The sequence below is a fragment of the Electrophorus electricus genome, chromosome 12 (genome assembly GCF_041902795.1).
Source record: "Electrophorus electricus isolate QZ-2024a chromosome 12, ASM4190279v1, whole genome shotgun sequence".
NCBI lineage: Eukaryota > Metazoa > Chordata > Actinopteri > Gymnotiformes > Gymnotidae > Electrophorus > Electrophorus electricus.
In genome coordinates, this window is record NC_137508.1 from 1,808,467 (window position 1) to 1,832,500 (window position 24,034).

A 24,034-nucleotide genomic window follows, 5' to 3' on the forward strand; every position below is an offset into this window, starting at 1 on the left:
TAGAGGCGGTTTAAGACGAGCCAGCTCCAGTATTCCAGCGCGTGGGACGCATCTCAGGCCGCTTTGCGGAGAGTGCCTAGCCCAGCATTCACGGCGCAACACTACACTGGCAGAGAAACCATGTTTTCATGGATGTATGAAACTCAGCAGGAGAGTAGATCTCCAGTATATTAACCTCTGATGAGCATTTTTAACACAAAGCCGAATCACTTGTGAAAGTTGTTTTGCAGAATAGAATGAGACATAAATTATTACTAATGCTTTACGTGTCAGTGTGCCAGTCAAACACACTTACTACTGCACAACAAGTCAGTTCAGTTCTAACACACTTGTCTCTCAAATTCAGGTGCTACTAAAGTCCTTAATCTGGTACAAGTTCCAACGTAATAGTGGAGGGCAGGACATGTCCAGGACTGGAGTCTAAATCTCTCTAAATCCAGCCTTTATAACACGTACATGTCAGTTTACCAGTAGAGCAATTTTCTTTATTTTCTAATACTTTCTATAGTAGAGAAGAAAAAAAAAAAAAAAAACTATTCCCAATTTGACAGTGTAATTGCTCTAAAGCTGCAAAGGCAACACAGAGGTCAAGAGGTCAGGGTGAGGTCATCTAGATGTGCTCCGATTCTTTGCTATATGCTGTCTGTCGTACGCCATTGCACACTAGCACCATCTTACTCCAAACTCAGTCTGCAAGGACCTTACCAAGCATGGACCATCACACCACTGCTCACACTCCCCCCAGCAAAACAGCTCAGAACAAACAGGCCTTGTGCAGTGAGTGTGTGTGTGTGTGTGTCGGAGAGAGAGAAAGAATGACACAGAGATTAGTAGAAAGTCTTTTTGGTTTAAAGAAAGAATGACACCATGAATGAAGAGAGCGAGAGAAGGACAAACCAAACAACTGCACTGGTCTTTTTCCAGCGCAGAGATTTCTGTCCTTTCCTTCTTTGTGGAGCACATATGGAGAAAAAGGGAGATGATGAAGGAGGACACTTCCTCAGTGCAAGATGTGAGATGCACGGAGCAGAGAGAGAACCTGGCCAAGAGTGTATGTTTCAGGGGTGGTGGCGTGGGACATGAAGGGGTAGTGGGGGATGAAAGCAGGTGATGGAAGGTAGAAAGTGTATCAAAACACACTTCGTCCTAAATTAAATATTTTATCAAATGTCATTGTTATTACGGACCTAAGAACGTAATAGCAAGATATTATTAAAGATGTTTACATCACTACAAATCTCTGATTACTTCACACAGACAGGTGGCAAGTCTATATACATATGTGTGAGTAATGAAATGGTGGGTCATAGTAGACAGGAAAAAACAGAAGAAAGAAAGATTTATAGAAGAAAGAAACAATGAATAAGTGAGAAAAAGGAGATCTCACTTCTACCATTTATTTAACTCTATTTACACAAATACAGAGATTATGGCACTGAACAGAGTGGACTGAGCATCTCAAAAAGTCTGCAAAAAAAACACACAAGAGGACTTCAGTGTCAGAACCATGGCAGGCAATTCAACAATGCTGGCATCTCAAAAACCAAACAAAAAGACCTGTACACTATTAGTATAGCTTTGTCATGTTTTAGCATAAGATATCAAATAAAAACATGGGATAAATTAGGGTTGAGTCAGGATTATATTATGTTATTTTACATAACACCATATGTAAGATAGACTAAAAACACTTCGCAAACACTGTCAAAACATTGTTGAATTGCTTGTAAGAAATCAACGGAAAAGAGAAGCGACTTCTCGCGGTTTTTCACTCAGGTTGCCACTGCAAGACATCCAAGGTCCAGTCGTCCGTCATCTGAATAAATAATCTTACGGAGCGGAGTTAATTCCAAATTTCTGAAAAGCTCCAACAGAGAGCTAAAGAATGAACTCTGTGTTTACATGTGTGGAATGAATGTGGATCAAAAGCAGAGAAATGGACTTGCAATCACATGCAACCTCTTAAAAGTACAAAAAAAGTATGAAATTAACTTTCCTGTTGGTACTAGGTACTGCACGTTTTACAATAACCCTACGGGGGTCTGAAAACTGAGGAAAAACATATTTTGTATGGCAGTCAGATCATCAAATCATCAATTTTCTTCCTCTTCAGATGTTGCAGCAAGTCACGTTACCATCCATGTGACCATCGGTGAGGCAGTAATATGCCACTGGCAGACAAAGTGTAAAAATGCGACTTGTGTCTTCGAGCAGTGTTTGCATTTTAGTGTTGCGGGAGGTTTCAGTCATACATCCAGCGATGGGAGCTCCTGTCGGTGAGCAATGCTGGCATCTACCCACACGTGATGGTCACGTTTGCACGAGTACATGTGCGACCCTTGGAAAAACTGATAAAAGGATGTTAAACTGCGTATATGTCTATATGTCTCTGCCAGTGGTTCAGTAAAGTGCTTAGAGGGCCATGTATGTACACCAGAGGGCGGCAACTTTGCTGGAGTTTGGCAGAAGGCTTAGAGAGAGACAAGAGAAAGTCCACGGCACTCAGTAAACACACACACACACACACACACACACACACACACACACACACACACACACACACACACACCTTCAGGAAGAACGGGAGAGAAGTGTGCGAGAGTCACAGGTCACACAGGAGAAGTACCTGGCTGGGCCCAGCTGTCTTGATAAGTGTCCTCCCTGAGGAGGCGGGGCGTGTCTGGGGAAAGTGGGAGGGGCAGGGGGCACAGGGGGAGGAGTGAGCTGTTGGGGCTGTTAATGTCGCCCTCGCCAACCAGAGTCAGGTCCATCCCATGCTCCTCTTCCTCCAGCGCCTGGGCGCCGCCCTCGTGCCTCCAGTCGAACCCCCCCGATGGCGCCCCGCCGTGGCCGTGTGAGACGGGTGAGAGGCTGGAACTGAACGGCGCCTGGTTCGGAGGGGCAGGGTTTCTATAAGGTGGCATCAGGGCCCGTCGGGCACCGGGCCGGTCCACAGCAGAATCCAAGCTTTGTGACTGGCGACTGGCGCTGAGGGCAGAACCGTTCTCCTTGGAATGGGGGCGGGGCTTGTTGGAAGCAGGGGTGGAGCTGAGGGGGTGGTCAGTGGGATTTGTTTCCGGGTCGAGGCGCAGGAAGTCGGGCAGGACGAGGTCGGATTTGGTCAGCAGACCCCGCTGGTCGTCAGCTCGGTTGCTCTGTGCTTTGGATATGAGCTCGAAGAATTCTGACCAGAAAATATACACAAAGTTTCAAATCTTTGGCTCAGATTTGAGGTAAATACACACATTAATAAACAAATAAACAAACAAACCCCTATGCATATTGAAGACACGGCAGTTTTCAGGAGAGAGAGCATTCATGTTAAAAGGCATTAGTATCAGCCTGATAGTGTTCTGCTAGCATTTACTTCAACAGCCAGTGTTGCTACTCAGACCCGTTAAGCAAGAGCTACAGCCAAGCAACTTCAGAGCTCAGACGAGAACAGAAGACAATCTGGCACAAACAGAAGGAGAAAAGGTGTAGAGTTAGACAGAGGGCAATGTCTTTACCTTCAGCTTCATCTATATTAAGCTTTTTCTGTTTTCGTTTTTCCAACTGGGCCCTGGTTTTGATAGACGAGGCCTTCCCTGACGATCTGTCCTCCCCCTGGGTGGTCACAGTGAGAACATTAGGGCTGCGTGGATGACAGGTGCCTCGTTATGGGGAGTGGGGAGCTACTGTGGTCTCTCCAGGTCACGCAATGGCCAAGGGACTACATCCCCCAGGGTAAAACGCATTTGTCTGCATCCGCACACACACACCCCTACCACTACCACTAGGGCTAATCTGTCCAGTTCCGCACTACTGCAGCAGAGCAGAGCACAGCACAGCAGCAGTGCAACACCACAAACTATTGTTCTGGCTCTTTCTTTCCCTTCATCCAGATCCGATCACACTGCTACCTCCAAGCAACGGAGAAGAACAGTTCACCCTAACAGCCCACCCCAGAAAAAACAACCCGTAAACCAAAGCAGAACAAGATCTCATGCACAGGTGCAGAGGGCTTGGAGACAGAGTGCGGTTAGATCATCCAGAGGTCCAGAAGGTCACAGACACTCACACAAGTTCAGGTAAACATAGAAGAGGGGGAGGGGCCAGCCATGCACAGAGCCCCACCCACCCACACAGGCCAAGGACAGAGAGTGATCATGGACAGAGGTGTGGCTCTCTTACTGTGGCAGACTGGCTCCTCGTGGACAGAGGCGGTCCGTGGCTCTTTGTTAGGGCCAGTTTCTGTTTGTCTGCAGGGCAGAAGAACGGAGAACCTGAGATCAGATCCCATGCTGGCATTTACATAGCTGAAGTAGATGAAGCCCCAAAATAAGTGATGTGAAACATTTTTGGCCTCCCTAACAGAACAGTTGCTTTACAGTCATGTAACAGTAAGTGAAGCAGCATCATAAATGCCGCCAGTATGCAGCTTTCTGAAATGAAAGCAGAGTGAAAGTGTTTACTCCCTCACCTGCCGCTGGACTGGATACTGCTCGGTATTCTCATACTCTCTGTACTGTAGTATTGCACGGCAGGCTGTTTTTCCATATCGTGTGCACTACTGGAATAACACATGTGTGATGCAGCTACTGTGCAGTACTGGAGTAACACACGTGTGATGCAGCTACTGTGCAGTACTGGAGTAACACACGTGTGATGCAGCTAGTGTTACTGCGGGAGTAACACACGTGTGATGCAGCTGCTGTTACTGTGCACTACTGGAGTAACACGTGTGATGCTGGTACTGTTACTGTGCACTACTGGAGTAACACGCATGTGATGCTGTTACTGTTACTGTGCACTACTGGAGTAACACGCATGTGATGCTGCTGCTGTTACTGTGCACTACTGGAGTAACACGCGTGTGATGCTGCTGCTGTTACTGTGCACTACTGGAGTAACACATGTGATGCAGCTACTGTTACTGTGCACTACTGGAGTAACACGCGTGTGATGCTGCTGCTGTTACTGTGCACTACTGGAGTAACACGCGTGTGATGCTGCTGCTGTTACTGTGCACTAATGGAGTAACATGTGTGATGCAGCTACTGTTACTGTGCACTACTGGAGTAACACGCGTGTGATGCTGTTACTGTTACTGTGCACTACTGGAGTAACATGCGTTTGGTGCTGCTGCTGTTACTGTGCACTACTGGAGTAACACGCATGTGATGCAGCTACTGTTACTGTGCACTACTGGAGTAACACGGGTGTGATGCTGCTGCTGTTACTGTGCACTACTGGAGTAACACGTGTGATGCAGCTACTGTTACGGTGCACTACTGGAGTAACACGTGTGATGCAGCTACTGTTACTGTGTACTACTGGAGTAACATGCATGTGATGCAGCTACTGTTACTGTGCACTACTGGAGTAACACGCGTGTGATGCTGCTGCTGTTACTGTGCACTACTGGAGTAACACGTGTGATGCAGCTACTGTTACTGTGTACTACTGGAGTAACATGCATGTGATGCAGCTGCTGTTACTGTGCACTACTGGAGTAACATGCGTGTGATGCAGCTGCTGTTACTGTGCATTACTGGAGAAGCTGTGCTGCTCAAGAAACATCACCTGCCCCTTCTATGTCCTAGTCTGCCTAGAGCCTATTTTATATTTTAAGAGTCTAGACTATATTTTATATATTAAGCATCTAGAGTATTTTTATATTTCAAGTGTCTAGAGTATGTTATTGTTCTACCTCTACCTGTACATCTCTGCTCTTCTGTTTGTCTTTTCATCCTTGGTAGATGTGTAATATGTGTTTGTGATGTTTACAGTTCTCCATTTCTGCTACTGCAGGGGCACAATTTCACTCAGGATTAATAATGTCTGTCTGCCTGCCTGCCTGCCGGCCCTGCGTGTGAATGAGGGCGGGTCTTACCTTTGGCTGTTCCATGTTCAGCTGTCTCCAGCACCACCCGTAGGCCATCCAGGTTGGAGATGGGCAGGCCAAGGTCCAGAGGCTCCTTCTCCCCACTCTGTTAACACACACACACACACACACACACATACAGCTTCACACTCACTCTGGCTAGCACACATGAAAAATTACACCACCTTGGACACAGTTCAGAGACTTTCCAGGGTTTCAAACTTTGAAGTGTTGAGTGGCACAATCAGCAGTACGCAAGAGTGTTCAGCCAGATTACACGAGCATGATGACATCAGTAGCTAGCACATTCTGTACGAAATGCGTCAGTGAACAAACTAACCCCAGACTAACCTGAATCTAAGCCCAGACTAATCTTGACCTACTGCAGTCTCGGTTGGTCAGGTGTGAAAATCGTCTTTCCAGACCTGAAACTTGCCCTTTGCCATTGAAAAAGCTACTAAAAACTACGGAAGAAAGATGGAAAAACTCTGGAATAATTTGAGTGTTATGAACAGGTACAGTCACTTTCCCCTCCAAAACAGACTCCTTAGCTACCAAGATGAACTACTGGTGTTGGTGTTAACTGACCGCAGGTCTGTACATATTTGACTGGTGGACCATTCACAGCTCAGTGTGAAAAAGCATTGGACCAGCACACTACCGTGACACTACCATACCATTACTGTACCACTACCGGGACACTACCGTACCACTACTGTAGCACTACCGTGACACTACCATACCATTACTGTACCACTACCGGGACACTACCGTACCACTACTGTAGCACTACCGTGACACTACCGTACCATTACTGCACCACTACCGTACCATTACTGCATCACTACCGCGACACTACCGTACCATTACTGCACCACTACCGTACCATTACTGCATCACTACCGGGACACTACCGTACCATTACTGCACCACTACCGTACCATTACTGCATCACTACCGGGACACTACCGTACCACTACTGTAGCACTACCGTGACACTACCATACCATTACTGTACCACTACCGGGACACTACCGTACCACTACTGTAGCACTACCGTGACACTACCGTACCATTACTGCACCACTACCGTACCATTACTGCATCACTACCGCGACACTACCGTACCATTACTGCACCACTACCGTACCATTACTGCATCACTACCGCGACACTACCGTACCATTACTGCACCACTACCGTACCATTACTGCATCACTACCGGGACACTACCGTACCACTACTGTACCACTACCGGGACACTACCGTACCACTACTGTAGCACTACCGGGACACTACCGTACCACTACTGTAGCACTACCGGGACACTACCGTACCACTACTGTAGCACTACCGTGACACTACCGTACCATTACTGCAACACTACCGTACCATTACTGCACCACTACCGTACCATTACTGCACCACTACCGTACCATTACTGCATCACTACCGGGACACTACCGTACCACTACTGTACCACTACCGGGACACTACCGTACCACTACTGTACCACTACCGGGACACTACCGTACCACTACTGTAGCACTACCGGGACACTACCGTACCACTACTGTAGCACTACCGTGACACTACCGTACCATTACTGCAACACTACCGTACCATTACTGCACCACTACCGTACCATTACTGCACCACTACCGTACCATTACTGCATCACTACCGCGACACTACCGTACCATTACTGTACCACTACCGTACCATTACTGTAGCACTCCAATAACACTACTGTACTACTACCTTGACACTATTGTAACACTACTGTGACACTACCATGTGACTGGTCTCTGAAGCAGCACTGCATGAGATACTCACGATCCGAGCCACCAGGTCTCCGAGGTGCAGGCCATACTTGGCTACAACTGGCCTCAGAACCTCGGTCACAGGCTTGGTGGGTTTCGCCTTCAGCCCCACTGAGCGGTTGATGGGCACCAGGTCCAGCCTAGCAGAGCCAAGGGACATCACTCAGCACTCGCGTGCAGAACACAGAACAAACATTTCATTTTCCCAGCGGGAGAATGGACTATGACTTGAATGAGTGGGCAACAAATGAATTGATGTCTGGGTAAATAAATGACCTAAAAACACAAATGAACGCGCAGGAGGTTGAATGGCGTGGACAGAGATGTGTGAGGGAGGGGACCGTCTGTACCTGAATAATGTACGCCTCTCCAGTCGCAGGTCACGAGAGCACAGCGTCATGCAGTCCTGGTCTAACACTAAAGGCTTCAAGCACACACAATGAACACTATTATTATACACTACAACTCCACAGGATTGGATGACACACGCACTCACACACCATTTCCGAATCACTGAGTTGAATACACAAATGAATGGAAATTTACAGAATTAACCACAGTCACCTGAGTAATAAACATATAGCATGTTCTGATTACATAAATAAGCCAACCGTTCGAGTTATTTTCCAGTTTTAATGCCGGTCCCCGATGCCAGCTCACCGATCCTTTTGCTACTGTGATCAGTTCTAATACGTCTTTCAGGGCAGGGACAGCATGCGAGGTGCTCCATGACCAAGGTTACAAGGCACAGTGGGACAACGAATGACGACGCTCCAGTATGGCATAATAACGACAGAACCAGTACAGATGTCTGCAGGGTGCCGACTGGTCCTGGTCAGGCGTGCTGGGGTTACCTTCTCTCCTCCCACCAGGAAGAGGTCTACAGCTGCCAGGTTGACACAGAGCTTCTCACACAGGCCCAGCAGAAGGTCGCGGATGGATATACCGGGTCTTATGGGTACTGAGCAACACGAACCGTCTGGCAGGTTAATGTTACAGTAGCGCACGGCACGCTCAGATAATGACATGGAGTTACGCGACACCTCTCCTCCCTTAGAAAGACAGAGAGAGAGAGAGAGAGAGAGAGAGAGAGAGAGAGAGAGAGAGAGAGAGAGAGAGAGAGAGAGAGAGAGAGGGGAATAAAAATAAGGTTAAAGGATGAAAAGATGTGAAAGCATCTTTTCATTAAAAGAGAAGCAACTTCTCGGTGGAACGTTCGGGTCAGCCTGAAGGAGAACGCTCCTCACCTCGTTCTTGCCAGACGCGGTGGTGCCGAGCTCCAGGCTGGCGCCAGAAGACAGGGAGCCCTGCGACTCCCTGCGCCCACTGCTGCCCGTAAAGCCTGCAGGAGTCACGGACACAGACTCAGAATCACGGGGCCCTGCCGTCAGCTCTGCTACACGGGGATTCTCGCTCTCGAGCTCTGGCTTACTGCGCCGAGCCGTGCGTGCTCCAAAACACGACAGCGCTGAGCTCCCAGTCCCGTACACTTACTGTACTCTCCCAGGTCTTTCTTCTTAGGTCCTTTCCCGAAGCTCCGGTTCCTGGACCAGGAGAAGAAACCAGCTTTCTTTCTGTCATTCTGTTCATCTTTGCTCTCCTCATTGAGTGACTTTCCCGATTTGCTCTTCTTCTCCTCCTGCACGGACAAACATCCCTAGTCAATCATCCCTCGACGGTGTCTCGCTCACAGACATGATATCTGGCAGCCATGCACTGCCTCTCAGATACTGAGAATGTTTCTGTGAGCTGCTTAGTTCTAAGGGGCTATAGCACGTAAGACATGCATAAACGTGCATTAACAGACAAACGAAATGACTGAACTGAATGAATTAATGGACGTTTAATACTATATGGACCATGAACTTAACCTTGAATATAATCACAATTTAAAGTGCAATTGGTTAGAAAAATCCTAGTGTGATTCTTTCCATAAACGATCAAGCCCTGCTTATGGGACTGAAGAATGGTTCAGCTCCCTCAAACACGCCCCAACCCTCCCACCATAAACCAAACACTGGTTCTCACATAAGCCTAGAACAACGGCCCTTCCAACACCTCCTAGCTGTCTGTGGTGAGAGCCACTACTGATAGGCTGCCTGTGTTTCACGGCTTTGTTGATAACTATGCTAATGACTAACTAGGCAAGGTGACAACAAGCTGAAATGACTCATACACCTCAACGGCATTTACATAATTTGAGTTGCTCTAGGAATATAGGAAGGTAATTGTGCAAAGACAAATGGTTATTTCTATTCTAAATTAAATGTTTGAGCCAAATTCATTGAGGCATAGCATGTATGTAAAAGACATCAGAAAACAATATATTACTTTCTAAACTTGCGTAAAATAGTATTACATGGACCCTAACTGAAGGAAATAAACAGGCTTTGCCGCAAACATAATGAAAAGAGGTGAAGCGTGCATCCGAGCACGCCACTCTCCCGTACCTTCTTGGGTGTGGAGAGATTGGAGCGGTCTGAGCTGGTGCTGTGTTTGGATGTTGGGCTGCTAGGGACGCGGCAGGGGTCTGGCAGAGGACGGTCCTCCACCTCTGCCAGCATGCACTCCTGATACAGACAGGACTTCAGGAAGCGGGTGTAACTGTCAAATTTCATCAGGTTAAAGATCTGCATGAAGATAGCCAATGAGAGACAGCGAAAGCGGGGGCAAAGGGTCACATCAAACAGAGAAACTGTAACTGGACTCTTTCTGTTTCAGTGTTGCTGGATGCTTTGGTCTTTACTCACTCACTGAATGCAAGCTCTTACCTCAGTACAAAATCTAAACAAAAGGCGGTGGCCAACAGCCAGTTTCTAAATATAGCCATTCTACGAGGCGATAAAAGACTCCTAAAGTCAGAGCAGAGCTCACATTCCCTGCAAAGCAGCGAGAGACGATGAGCCCAGTGAATTGTGAGTACACAGCTTATCTAAACTCCTTTCTCCTTCTGTTATGTTCTTGCTGTATAAAAAAGCTTGAGCTTCTATGCCCCCGTGACAGCAGAGTTGGAGGTAGTACTCCTACTAAACGCAGAAAATAAGCAAAACCATAGTGTGTCCTTCAACACCACCTCATACAGTTCCACACAAAACTTCACCATCTTCTCCATAACAGCAGGGTCCTTGTTTGACCTGGTCTGACCAATTAACACCTGATTTGTTTTTTCCGAATCTTTCGCTGACATCACATCAGCACAGTGACAGCACAGCACAGTGGCGTGAGTAAAGGTGTTGGGGAGGTGCTCTACAGATCCATACACCCTGCTCACAATCACAGTCAAAGCTTTAAGCATCTGGGTTTCCACCACAGTATGACAAATGTATTCAGATCATTCAATATTTAAAAGGTGTGATGTGATTCCAATACTGTAAAGAAAAGTGGGCTTTATGAAATCAGGGTTTTAACCAGGAAAACTGAAACCAGTCAGAAAAAACCCAGCAGCAAGAAACCACAGGCCAGACTGTTCACTGGGGTCCAAACCAAAGGCAGACACAATAAAATCTGCCTAATGGTGACACACCCACACACCACTGTTCCATACCTTTACTAATAATGTTCCCTCATTTAATGCTGAATCCCAAAGTCTTTTCAATTCCAAAAGGCAGATCAGTAGGGGAAAATCTACTTCTAACTGGCACCCATTGCTGGGTTAAACCGACACCAGTTTTATTTGAATTTGGGAATTTAAATAGCAGAAAAGCTTGGTGCGTTCTGCATTTCTTCCTGGTTGCATATGAGTTTCGTTTACATAACAGAGGTCGAGTGTCCACCGTCTGAGCCACACTGTGACTCGGTTTGTGCTCACCTGTAGCTGTTGCTCCTTGAACATGTCGGGCCTGGGCGCATTAAGGATGTCGTCGGCCAGCTGAGCCTGGCTGTCGATGTTGACTGGGGTGGTGGCCTTGCTGGACAGGAAGCTGGTGTAGATCTCTCTCGCTCTCTGGGATAGCTGAACGTCACATACCATAGCAAGTTCACAGGCCAATATTCAGTCACCATGGTTACTCATTGAAGCTGGATCTTTTGCATTTCATCAGACATTTATTCATTGTCTGATAAAACACACACTAAAGAAAGAAGGTTATATAGTTAAAGTAGATGATTATAATTATGATTAAACTAAATTGTTTCCAAATTTGAGTAATGGCTCCATTAACACTGCCAGTCAGGCTCTGTTCAGTACATTCTGGGCTAGTTTTATCACAGCAAAGTGAAGGAGATCTCTGTTTTTAGATATACATGAATCTAGACACATCTGTTTTTAGACTGCATATACACTGCACCATGTACCTGTTTCTTGTCCGTTTCTGGAACATGGCTGAAAAATTCACACGCTTGCCAGAACAGGATATTCTCCTCACTGAACTCCTTCTTCAGAAACTCCTGCAAAGGCCGTTACAGAAAATCACACAACCAGCACCAGAACAAATAAGTACTTCAGATAAACTCTGTTTTGTGACAGTGGGATTTAATTTCTAAACAACCTTTCTTTCTGACAATCTGAATTCTCAGAATCATGCATAGTTTGTGTTTTCCAGGTCCTTTCCACCTCATTACTATCTCGGGACCAACCATCACGGAGTTCTTTAACTTTGTATCCAGGGAATGATTTGGAAAAGTCTCTTAGATGTGGAATCCTCCCTCCACTCAGTGATGGGGAAGACCTGGTCATCTGAGACTGGGAGTGTTTTACAGGATGGCACACACGCTTGCTTGGCATGTTTACACTGCAACTCAGGTGATGAGACGTACGGAGAAGTAGCGGATGCCCACGGGGTCCTGCAGGAGGCGCTCGAAGCAGACGGCCCATGATGCAACACGGCGCTCCGTGTGTCTCCGGTGGCACTGCACGCTGGGAAGGCTTGCGTTGCTGTTCAGGCTGTTATCACTACCGCAGCCCTTCAGGTCTGCGCTGTTCAGCTCTGCACATCACACACACACACACACACACACACACCCTTGAGCAATACACCTGTGTTTAGCCTGGTTCTCATGTTCCTCTGCACTGCCCATTTTACTGGTGTTCCTGTAATCTTCAGACCTAGCTGAGCTAACGAACAACCCTATGGCAGAACACGTGCTAACGTGCAGAGCAGAGCTACTGCAGCGCACCTGCTTTAGCATACACAACGGCCTGGAGTTCTATCATCTATCATCCCAGAACCTCGTAAAATGTCACACTACGTTTCAGGTGGGACAGAACCATTCGGTGACACCTGCTGTCCAGACTTCTCCACTCTGCTGGACGGACAACTTAAACAAAACAGTCACACCAAGCATTCTCTCAGCGAGAAACTGCTCCAATTGTGCAAGTCACTGATTCTGCTCCTTATTGACTGCTGTCAAGCCCTCATCTTGATGTTTGAATGCCTTTATGTGATTTGAGGAAGCATAGTGTCATTCTGAAATATCAGGGGGATTAAGATGACTGTCCATCCCTGTCAGATTATAAATCTAAACCCTAACTCATGGTAGAAATTCATCATTTTTTAATCACAGTTAAGAAATATGCATTCTTCAGGCCTGAGGTAACAAAGCAATAGGTAGGAAAATTGATTATGATATATAAAATATAATTAAATGATTATGGTTTCTGTGGCAGGTTTCTATCGCAACACTAACACAAACTTTAGATTACCACTTAATCTTCTACAATAATTTCAATATGACCATCCTAATTATTGTTCTCATGGGCCCTAAAGATCCATTTAGGAAGCAACCCCTCCCCCATGTTTGAGGGGTCTCGCCACAAATCCAATCAATCCACTCAACATAACAATTCTAGATCATTATCACACCCAATAACCCCTCAGTCCAGACAACGTCTGAGGTTCGGTTCTATCTGCCACTCAACACTACACATACAAACACTCGTATAATTCCTTACAGTTACCATAAAGTAGTTCTGCGTGTTACAGATGGCATCATCACAACCAGATGTACAAAACAAAGCAGAAACCTTTAGGAATGATAATATAGAACAACATCATTTTAAATGACTTGTTTACAATATTCGTGAAAGTCCCTTTATGCTTCAGGCTGCATGCGAGGCTTCTGACAGGCCATCATTTTTAAGTTTTACTTCTTACTATACAAAACTACATACCAAATTATACTGAAAAGAAACAGCAACGAGTAACTTTAAAAACCCACAGTGAACACTCCCACGAGACATGCTTGTCAGAGGAACACGTCAGCGTTAACAAATTTAACAGCTGTCAAATGCTGTTACACTTCGTCCTCATTTAACAAAACAAAATGTCAATCCTACAGCTACTCCAGACGAAAGGCACTAGCTGGACTCTGCTTCTCCCGCAGAGAAGCGCTGCGATCCCAAGGCGCTGCGTCCTCCGGCCTCTCTCTCTCTCACCTGGGTACAGCTGGTACGAACCCGTATGGTGCCACCTGAGCCGGTACTTCACGCTGACGGGATGCCAGGCTTTCATGGCCATGGCCCCCTCCCACCAGCCTCAGTGCCATGGAGCGCGGCTCCGTCGGAGCAGGACGGGGCCGGGCACGAAGCGAACAGCCGAGAGCTCCCTGCTCTCTCTCCGCCGTGCGCGTGCAGGCCGGGAGAAGCTTTGGGCTGGCCCCGCGCCACCCAGGGATGAATAATTGAGAAACGTAGATGACAGAAGCAACCGGATCTTGCAATGTTGATGGGAGGCTGGCGTAGCCACCCCACAACGCCTTAACCATACACGTCCCACCTTGTGCCTGCACGCCCCCCCCCACACACACACACACACGCTCACACACGCACACACACGCACGCACACACGCGCTCACACACACGCGCTCACACACACGCGCTCACACACACACGCGCTCACACACACACGCGCTCACACACACACGCGCTCACACACACACACACACACACAAACGCGCTCACACACACACGCGCGCTCACAAACACGCGCGCTCACACACACACACGCGCGCTCACACACACACACGCGCGCTCACACACACACACGCGCGCTCACACACACACGCACGCTCACACACACACGCACGCTCACACACACACGCACACACACACACGCACACACACACACACACACACACACACCAGCCACACGCCAGACACGCCTCCCAAAGCCTCCACTGCCAGAAATATTCAGATGGGAGTTCTGACATCCAATTTTTTTGCGATCATTATTCGTTCTTGGTGAGAAAAATGTTTTAACAGCGATGTCAAGACTGAAAAACCACAAATGTAGACTGCAGACTACTTGGCCCTCTCCAGTGAACAGGACCGGCACAGAAAGCATTACACATTTCAGCACTTCACTTTGTCCTCTCCTTAATCATCTGGTGGAAGATTCTTGACCTCCTATAACCTCTGGCCACACAAATCCATTGATTCCAGTAGAAACTTAAAAGCCTAAAGTGGCATACCTAATCTGATCTGGAGTCAGATGCGTAGAGCATTTCATCACACCTACTCAGCCGAACCCAAAGAGAGAAACAGACAATGTAATGGAATAGCACAAGGCATTTACTTTAACAAAGCCCAATCAGCAGGGAGCCCTGCAGCAGGGAGTCTTTTGATATGCATGAATACAATAGCAATGGTTACCCAACCTCTGCCAATGGTGCAAAATTAACAACAGAGATCCCCAACTGTGCTGCTTTAAGAGTGGGACGTGTGGGAAGAATCTTTCAGAATGTGATAAAATCCTCACCTCCAACACCAAATTGTACAGGATTGTTAACACAGGTAGACAGACAGACAGACACACACACACACACACACCCTCTAAAAACAACAGTTTGGTCTTCACGGCTTGCCTACATGTCTCTCTCTCTCGCTCTGTGGCTCATGGTGAAGCCAGGCTGTATTCCCTGATGCCCGTGTTACGTGCCTGGCTACGGGGCCATGACACTGAGTGCTCTCACATGCGTTGGCCTGGGGTAGAGCGAGCAAATGCATAGCCCCCTCTGGAGCCCCACGGGGAACTTCAGATGTTTGCCTAGAACTCAGAAGCCTAATGGGTATAACATTCACCTCAAGACAAACCATCCACACCAAAGCCTCTCGGGACTGGACAAGTGGAAGTGGTTTTATACGCCTCAGAACATCGGTACATTAGATCAGACGTATTGGTCATCGGTCAGCATTTTCAGAGCAAAAAGGGGTTTTGGTGGCAAAAGGCAAAGCAACTTTATCTAATCAGACACGCTACGAGGAGTTATCAGACGCTCTGTAACACAGCCAGCGTGGGGTTTGCTTTCCATTTCAAGCAGACATCACTCAGCAGCCCACATCCCCGTCCCAGCGTGTGAAGAACGGGGCCGGGAGAGGGTGAGAGGGCGCCTTAAAAAGCTGTTCACGGAGCGAGAAGATCAGGATGAGTGCATGAGGGAAAGGGGAAGGCAGGACAGAGACAGCCAGAGGAAGGAAGTCAGGTCCTGGACACAGACGCTGGGAGTCTGGAGCGGTTTAGATCGTCTGACCGTGTGTGTCAGTTCACACGGTGGTAGTCCAGAACACAGCACATGGACAGGAGAAACACGAGGGCCCCAAAGACATATATATTGTCGATACGCCACAAACTGAAAACACAGCGATGTTTTATGCCGGAGAAGGAACAGGAAAGCTATGAGGCAGGCAGAAGAAGGGACTAGGGGAGTGGGTACCTCTGATAGGGCAGAGAGAGAAGGAACCACCGCAGGAGGTAAGAACACTAATGAAATGATTACTCACCGCCATCGGAGACAGCTGCAGACTGAAAGAGAACACAGAGAGACATGTGTAAGAAGCCACCTTCACCAGCAGATACACACACACACACACGTACAGTAGGGGCAGGGTGTGCTGATGACATCACACACACACACACACACACACACTTTCACACTCACTCTTCCTGTTCTACTAGTAGAGCCTCCCACCCACTCCCACTCTTCATGGAGATAATGATAAATAGTGAGGCATAAGCTCTGTGTTCTCAGTTCCACCCAAAGGTCCAGCCCACATCTGCCCGGGCTTGTCACTGAGTAAAGGCACAGTGGAAACCCCAAGCTCCCAGGATTCAACAGTGGCTCAGTGAGAGATCATGTTCTCGAGACAGTTTAAAGTGGAAACAAATACATATTACAATGAAAAAAAGTGTGGCGTGTAAAATTTAACCGAGTCTGTGTGTGTGTGCGGGAGTGGGTGTGTATGCTTGTGTTGAATCGGCCCCCTGTGAGTCATTTCCTTTAGATGTAGGCAAAGTCAGACAGTGACAGAACCATTGTGGAGGAACCAGAAGATAAGATACAGCCCACATCAGCACACCATTCTAAAACTGAATGTACAAATTTACCTAAATTTATGAATATGCACTCAAGACAAGTCTGGGTATTACACACACTCCTGCACCCACGCACACTTCATCATCAGCACTATCTGAAAGTGCACCTCTGTAGTACGAGCATCTACATTCCCACGGTCACTGTCAGACAGACAGGCCAGCAGGTGACTTCCACCCACACTTGGCAGAATCAAGACTCCCCCAGATGCAAACAGGAAAAAACTGAGCAAGTCATAAAGAGATCGAGAGGGAAGCAGGGAGACAGGGGGCTACAATCAGGGACGAAAGGACCAAGAAACCAGGGGGCAGGAGAGAGCACATAGCCCTCGGCACACAGCACAGACAAGGCCAGTGTGATCAACGCTCTGGTATGCGTGGTTTTACGGTCTGCATCTCTCTCTCTCACACGCACACACACGGAAATCCCAGCTCTATGCTGATGATTGTTTGCTGGGCTTGTTTGCCAATGATGGGAGCCATGCTAACTGAGCAACCCTCAACTCCCTCCTGGCCCACACTGACGACATCACAGCCACAGTAGCTGAGAAGCGCAGGTAATCAGTCACTGGTTTGGCTCGGGGAATGTGCGCAGGGAAATACTGACATTTGCAATGCAAAACCATGCTAGCAATACAGAGCATATACCAGACATATAAAGTAACATCTACTAAAGGTGTGTCTCATTTACGGGGCAGGATTCATTTCTCGGCCGCATACGTCATAAGGACACGCCTTGCGTCATATTTAAAAAGAATGCGCAGGATCCTTGAACTGTGTCCTGCTTGTAACGCATGTCCTCCCCATCTCCCGCAAGCCTTCTTCCATCGTAACAACGGCAACAACAGAGCATAGCAGAGTTTCCCATGTTTGTTGTAAAGGGATGATGTCATGCTTGAGTGACCAGTCAGTAAAGGTAAAATCATCAATGTTATGAGGGCGTAGCCACATTGTTAGTACAGCATAGCTGTCCAAATTGCCAAGCACATCAGTTAGGTAGCTAGTACATTTAATTAGCTAGCGTTGGCTAGCTGTGTAAAGTTTGTTTTGCTCTTGATTATTGTGTGAGGAGTGCAGAAAGTTTAAACATTGCAGGCTCTGTCAGTAACCCCACCCCCCAGCTGTCACTCATTCTCTTTACCATAAACCTTAGCCTATCAGACACAGGAATTGTCTATGATGTCACAGTGGGTGTTGATCCTTGACGGACTGTAACATTTGGTGCCGGGTAATAGGAAGGGTCCCCCTGCGCCTGGCTAGCAACGGTCCTTTAATGGAGACACACTCAGGTGAGGGTCAGAGTCAGTGCTCACTGCATCCTCCCCCTGTCTGCTTCTCCACACGGGTAGCCCGGGGCCGTTCACGTCCTCTTAACACCCATGAACTCCTACGTGATGCGCACCTGTGCTCATTTAAACCTGCATGCCAGCAAGTGGATGTGCATACGGCAAAACGCAGAATTTACAAAGGACTTTAAGCTTTTCGTTTCTAGAGGAAATAAAAGATAGTGTCAACACAGGAGTAAAATATTACTACTGACTTTATAAAATCACTGAAACGGACAAACGTAAGCAGTCACGTTATATGATGGTGTGTCCGTGTCCGGGGTCTTTGGGTGTGCTCTACTAACCCCCCTCTGATCCCTCTCCCCCATTCCAGAGCTTCCCTCTCTTACTGGCAGGGGAAGCATGCGTAGCCACAAAGTACTGCTTCGCTAGTCAGACATTCCAGCCTCATCCCCTCTGCCACTTGGCCTTTCTCTAAGCTCCGCCCCTTCCCCTCGGCCTTATGTTGAGTGGGCAGGGCATTCTCAAGCACCCTTCCTGTGGTGGTTGACACCCACAAGGTCAGAAGCAAAGATAACTGGTTAGTTTCTGGTGTTTTCGTTCTTTCTCTTTGTTAGGATATTTTGGCCTGATGGTGACTGGCTGGGATTTAGTCTTTCCATCCTTCATTTAGTGTGTGTGCCTTAATAAATAGCAGATCACTATAAATACCTTAGAGTTTACATCCACTGTCAGTTCAGTACAGCTGCATGAAATATGATCTCTCTCTCTCTCTCTCTCTCTCTCTCGCTCTCTCTCTCTCTCTCTCTCACATCCACCCACCCGCACGCACGCACGCACGCACCAGGACACTGTACACACACACTTTGGATGCGGTTAGAGATATGAAAATACCAAAGGTCCTTCCAGATGAGGCGCGTTGTTAGACAGGCCCATAGTGCAGATTCATCAGTTTCCATACAAACCCAGTTTCCCTACAGTATCAGTACACACGCAGACAGACAGATGGACACACACACACACACACACACACACACACACACACACACACACACACACACACACACACACACTTCATGCAGTTGTGCTTGTTTCTGTCACCATGGTGACTAAGGGGCTTCTGTCCGTGCTACGGTTCCCTGCCTAGTGTGAGCGCTGAGATGTAGCAGGAGTGTCCTCACACACATGAACCAGCTCTGCCCCCCCGTCACCCACATAAGGGACATGGGAGGCAGTTTTCACGACCACACATACAAACTTGCATTAGAGATCGCAACTTTTTGGCATTGTGCTAAACAGTGATTTTAAAAAGTTACTTGGCAGAGATGGTACCATTTAAGGAGCAGACACAGTTCTGCTTGTGCTGGGCTTACAACATCAGACGAAGGTGGCTACAGCATTATTGTACAGATACAAATTTACAACTGTTTGAAAAACACAGAGAGAATAACAGCAGTGCACCTTAGCAGCTGCCTGCTGTGGGCACAAAAAAGGACAAACAGCTTGATCCCTCTCTTTGAGCTCAGTGTTCGTGTGTGTGTGTGTGTGTGTGTGTGTGTGTGTGTGTGTGTAAGATTCAAGAGAGTTACAAACGATCAGATTGGGATGCAAGTATGTGACAGACTGTGTGGAGTCACAAAAAAGCTTCTCTCTTTCTCAAACACACACACACACACACACACACACACACACACACATTCACAAACAAATGCATCACATACTGCCACAAAGAGATGTGTGCTGGGAGTTGAGAGTGAGAGGGAAGGAGCATTCACAGATAACCCTGCTGCACAGAGAAAGAGATGAAGAACTCTCTCCTCCTCCTCAGCCTCAGCGAATACTGCTGACTGACACCGTGTGAGATGGTAGGGAGAGAGAGAGAGAGAGAAACAAAGAGATTAATTAAACTAAAATATGAACGGACGGGTTTCTACCCACAAATGAAGCCTAGTCCCTTAGTTCTGGACTGAAGAAGGTTACTCTCAACGCTCAACTCTCTGAAAACCTCAGTCAAACACAAAACGTGCTTGAAGAGTCAAAGGGAATACAGAAATCGTTGGCTAGAAGGGCAGCGTGTATATACACAAACGTGTAGAGTAACGGGAGATTTCTTTCAATAAACTACATAAACAGCACCTTGAGGAGGGGCAGAACCGCTGGGGCTAACAGTCTACGCACAAATAGATCCCCGCGTTTACTTTTGAATTTGAAATGAACAGTAGTTGGCGATGAAAAAAAAAACCTCCATCAGTCAGGAGAGGGAAAGTAACAGAGTTGGACAGAAAGGAGAGATGGAAAGAGAGAGAGAAACTTCCCTATTTGGTTTGGCTCAGTGACAACTGCACTTGAGTTCACTTTATCACACAAACACAAATCAGGAAAGTACTCATAGCCTATATATTATTCATCTCATTCAATACTGCGTGACAGTGTACACAAAGTGGGTACAAGGACAGTTTTGCAGGAACAGCCAATGCCAAGTCCAGCTGTGTCTGACCTCTTCCATTCTTCTAGCTCACAGAGAGCACAGGATGAGAGTTACATGCTTTCTTCATTAAAATCGCTACAGTCCAAACCAGTCTCCTATAAAGAAGTGAGACGTGAGCTTCAGGAGCACAACACAGAACGAGAGAGACGGGTAACAAAAGGAGAAAGAAAGCAGAAAGTGATGAAGAGAAGCGCAGGCTCTGTGGAGGGTGAGCACTCCCTCTCTCACTCACCGCGCTGGAGTTGGAGGCTCTCTTAAAGGAAAGCCTCTTCCTGAGACTCATGGTGTGCTCTCGGCGGAGTGTGTTCCTCGTTTCCCTGAGCTGCTGACGAGGCGAGACAGCGAAGCACAGCCACCAGGGCCATGCCTCTCACACTCCCAGACTACGACTCATTCCTCTTCAACAAGAGCTGACACGCTCGTGGGGCTCGCTCACACACACACACACACACACACACACACACACACATACACGCACTCGCACATGCAAAGCAAGAAAGCTGCTTTCTCTTACTGATGAGGAAGTTCCATTCTGACTCTGGCGCTGTTTCTATGACAACACCAGCTCACAGCAGGAAGCGGGCTGAGTTTTGTTCGCCAGGAATTCAGGAGGGTACGAAGAGACCGGAATTTGCCTCCCTATTTCACACCCTCTGTATCTTGTGAACCAACTGTGCCTTGGCTAACAGAACGCATGTCATGCGCTTCTCTTACTGAGTGCGGAATGAAGACGCGTATTCGGATTGTGTCTGTTTGCCTCTCCTGGGACTCGCGGAACGCTTACTCAACCGTTTCACCTTTTTTGGCCCAGTCTCAACTCAAATAACTCCACCTGTCAAAGCCCAGCAGACCCGTGGCCTGTGGCAACGGCACACATGCATGCCTTCGTTTCCAAACATAAATCACCTCAGACACCTTCCCTGGAGCTCAGCAACATGCTCAAGGAGGTCAAACCCACAGAAGGAACGGTGAGGAGATCAGAGCAGGAGCTGCAGAGGTTTGGGGCAGCATGCGTGCCTAAAGCGCCTCACCGAGGAGGGGGTGGGAAGGGAAGAAGGAATTTGGAGGCGATATACCCACATTTCTGGGGGTTAAAAAGCAGACAGGGTTAACGCAAGCCAGGTTTCCGCGGCAGGGCCAGAGCTGAGCGGCGACCGAGGCATTTGGGCACGCCAGAGGTGCAGACACAAGGCAGAATTTCACACACACCACATGCAGCGACCGCGAAGCCGGCACACGTGATCATTTCCTGACCCGGAGGGTGAAAGCATGCTTCACAGCACACACTTCTTCATGCCACCTTCTTCATGGTTAAGCTTCCCAGCTGGAAACTTTGAACTGTGAAAAAAGGGTTTTTACTTCTATGGATCAATTAATTATTGCAGTTGTAGACGGGACCTCCAAATGCAATACTCATGATTACTCTGTCAGATTTCCCATAATCCTTTGAGTCCTACATCATCATATATTAAGTAACATTGTATTTGCTTATATGTTCTTCCATATAGCCCATTCAAGTTGGATGCTATGAACATACCTCCTCACTGACAGATCTGACATCTGACAATGCTCCATTTCTCAGTAGGGCTTCAACCCAAACCAGGCCTTCCTTGGAAAAGCAGCACACGGCCAGAATGGCTGGACACAGCAGCGGTTAACTGATCTTTGGCCAAACGATCACAGACAGTATCAAAGCATAAGAAATCCTGAAAGCTGAAACAGAACGAGGCAGCATCTCGTATTGCTGACTTACAAATCTTCTTGACTTCAAAAATCCGACTCAGAAACACAATACTGCCTTTACTGCCAATAGCACTAATAAGCACTTTTCCAGCATGAATGGGCTATATTGAAGCGGAGATATTTTTCCAACCGGGAGACTTAACACACTGCAATTATGGAGCAATAAATAAATCTTTTTTTCTTTTGCTCTGTGGTCATTTAGATTTGGAAGGGCTAGTTGTGTGGTTTTTCATCTCATATTCCTGGGAGAGTCAGCAGACTTGTGGAAAAAACTCAAAATATTTTAACACCAACAGTGACAACAGTTGAACAGATCTGCTCTCTACTTAGTGTTTCAAGTCACTGACAAATAACAGATTTGGCTTCGTGTGCCTTGTTAGGCAAACTGGAACCAAGGCTGGGAAATACAGCACTAACATAACAGGTACGCTACAGGTACAGCAGCCAAAAGGGCTCATCTTCTACATTTCTCTTTTATGTTACACTTTAGATTATGTCCACTTACAGTGGTTGTGTGGCTTCCAAACCACATGTTGCAAAGCATTTTCATTTTTACACGACCTTTCCAACTTAGAAATAAATGAGTTTGTTCTTGTGACATCAGAGAAACAGTGACTTTAAATTAGGCTTGTTTTGAAGCCTGGATTCCATATATGGACTGAGTGGACTGTGGGAGTGAATGTTTTACAGTATTACTTCAAAATTTCAATAAAGTCAGTTTTCTATGATAGGGTCCCATTTAAAGCTGACGCTTTTATCCAAAGCGACTTACAATTCTGACTGAACACAACTTGAGTAATTGAGGGTTAATTGAGGGACTTGCTCAGGGGCCCAACAGTGGCAAAGCCTGAACTGGCAACCTTCTGATTACTAGTCAAGTACCTTCACCACTGAGCCATCACTACCCATTAACAAAAACAATTTCAAAAATAAGTTACATAAGAGGAAATAGGAGTATAAAATGGAGTAATATGTAAAAAGTAATCTAAAATATGACCTAGTTAGCTATTTGCAGTTTTAATTTAACAGTGACCTCACTGGGTATTGTTCACTAGTTACTATGCAATTTTAATCTGACGGTTTGACACCACTGAGCAATTTGTCCTGTATAATTCGTCCGAACCGTTTCAGTTATTAAATCAAGTCTTGTTTATGAAACACGCAGTTTATAATGATAATAATGAAACATTATATCACCATTAATTGCAGCTACACTTAAAATTTAAATAAACGTATAAGTTAACGAAACATGTAATTAAACTGTTTATTCTCAGAGTCTGAGTTTTTCTCTGCAGCCCCTACGGCAGATCCTGCGCCCCTTCCAGGAGGGCCCACTGCCCACAGAATACAGCGCTCTGAGAAACGCACAGCCGCTCGAGGCTTCTGTAAGCATTCCAAACCGTGTCCTCCTTTTGCTAAAATCTGGGTTAGTCTTCCAGACGGACTCTCTCTCGCCTGGTCGGGCAGCGTTAGGCTCCAAAAACAAATCACTCGTTTTCTCCTAGTGAATAAAACGATGGCAC

General features: G+C 47.0%; 1 protein-coding gene and 1 long non-coding RNA gene across 5 annotated transcripts in view; both read right to left on the reverse strand.

The window, feature by feature from the left end:
• Positions 1–1,383: 1,383 nt before the first annotated feature.
• Positions 1,384–24,034, reverse strand: part of rgs12b (regulator of G protein signaling 12b) — a 41,514-nt gene continuing 18,863 nt past the window's right edge. For 2 of the 4 annotated variants that reach the window (XM_081724246.1, XM_027000452.3), the window contains 14 exons: positions 16,406–16,427; positions 12,445–12,614; positions 11,983–12,075; positions 11,498–11,641; positions 10,140–10,319; positions 9,184–9,328; positions 8,937–9,031; positions 8,544–8,741; positions 8,040–8,113; positions 7,703–7,829; positions 5,876–5,972; positions 4,174–4,241; positions 3,510–3,606; positions 1,384–3,184 (listed from right to left, as the gene is read on the reverse strand). In XM_081724246.1, the coding sequence (XP_081580372.1) occupies positions 2,610–3,184; positions 3,510–3,606; positions 4,174–4,241; positions 5,876–5,972; positions 7,703–7,829; positions 8,040–8,113; positions 8,544–8,741; positions 8,937–9,031; positions 9,184–9,328; positions 10,140–10,319; positions 11,498–11,641; positions 11,983–12,075; positions 12,445–12,614; positions 16,406–16,427 (2,085 nt within the window). In that variant the 3' untranslated portion in view covers positions 1,384–2,609. Of the gene's footprint in view, positions 3,185–3,509; positions 3,607–4,173; positions 4,242–5,875; positions 6,026–7,702; positions 7,830–8,039; positions 8,114–8,543; positions 8,742–8,936; positions 9,032–9,183; positions 9,329–10,139; positions 10,320–11,497; positions 11,642–11,982; positions 12,076–12,444; positions 12,615–16,405; positions 16,428–24,034 lie in introns of those variants that run through there. The other 2 variants (XM_027000453.3, XM_081724247.1) reach the window with 2 other exon arrangements.
• LOC145660154 (uncharacterized) overlaps positions 19,235–24,034 on the reverse strand; it is a 6,679-nt gene continuing 1,879 nt past the window's right edge. The window contains exons 1-2 of the long non-coding RNA XR_014126337.1: positions 21,001–24,034; positions 19,235–20,863 (exon numbers count right to left, since the gene is read on the reverse strand). The exon at positions 21,001–24,034 is cut by the window's right edge and continues 1,879 nt beyond it. This is a non-coding gene — a long non-coding RNA (uncharacterized LOC145660154). The remainder of the gene's footprint in view (positions 20,864–21,000) is intronic.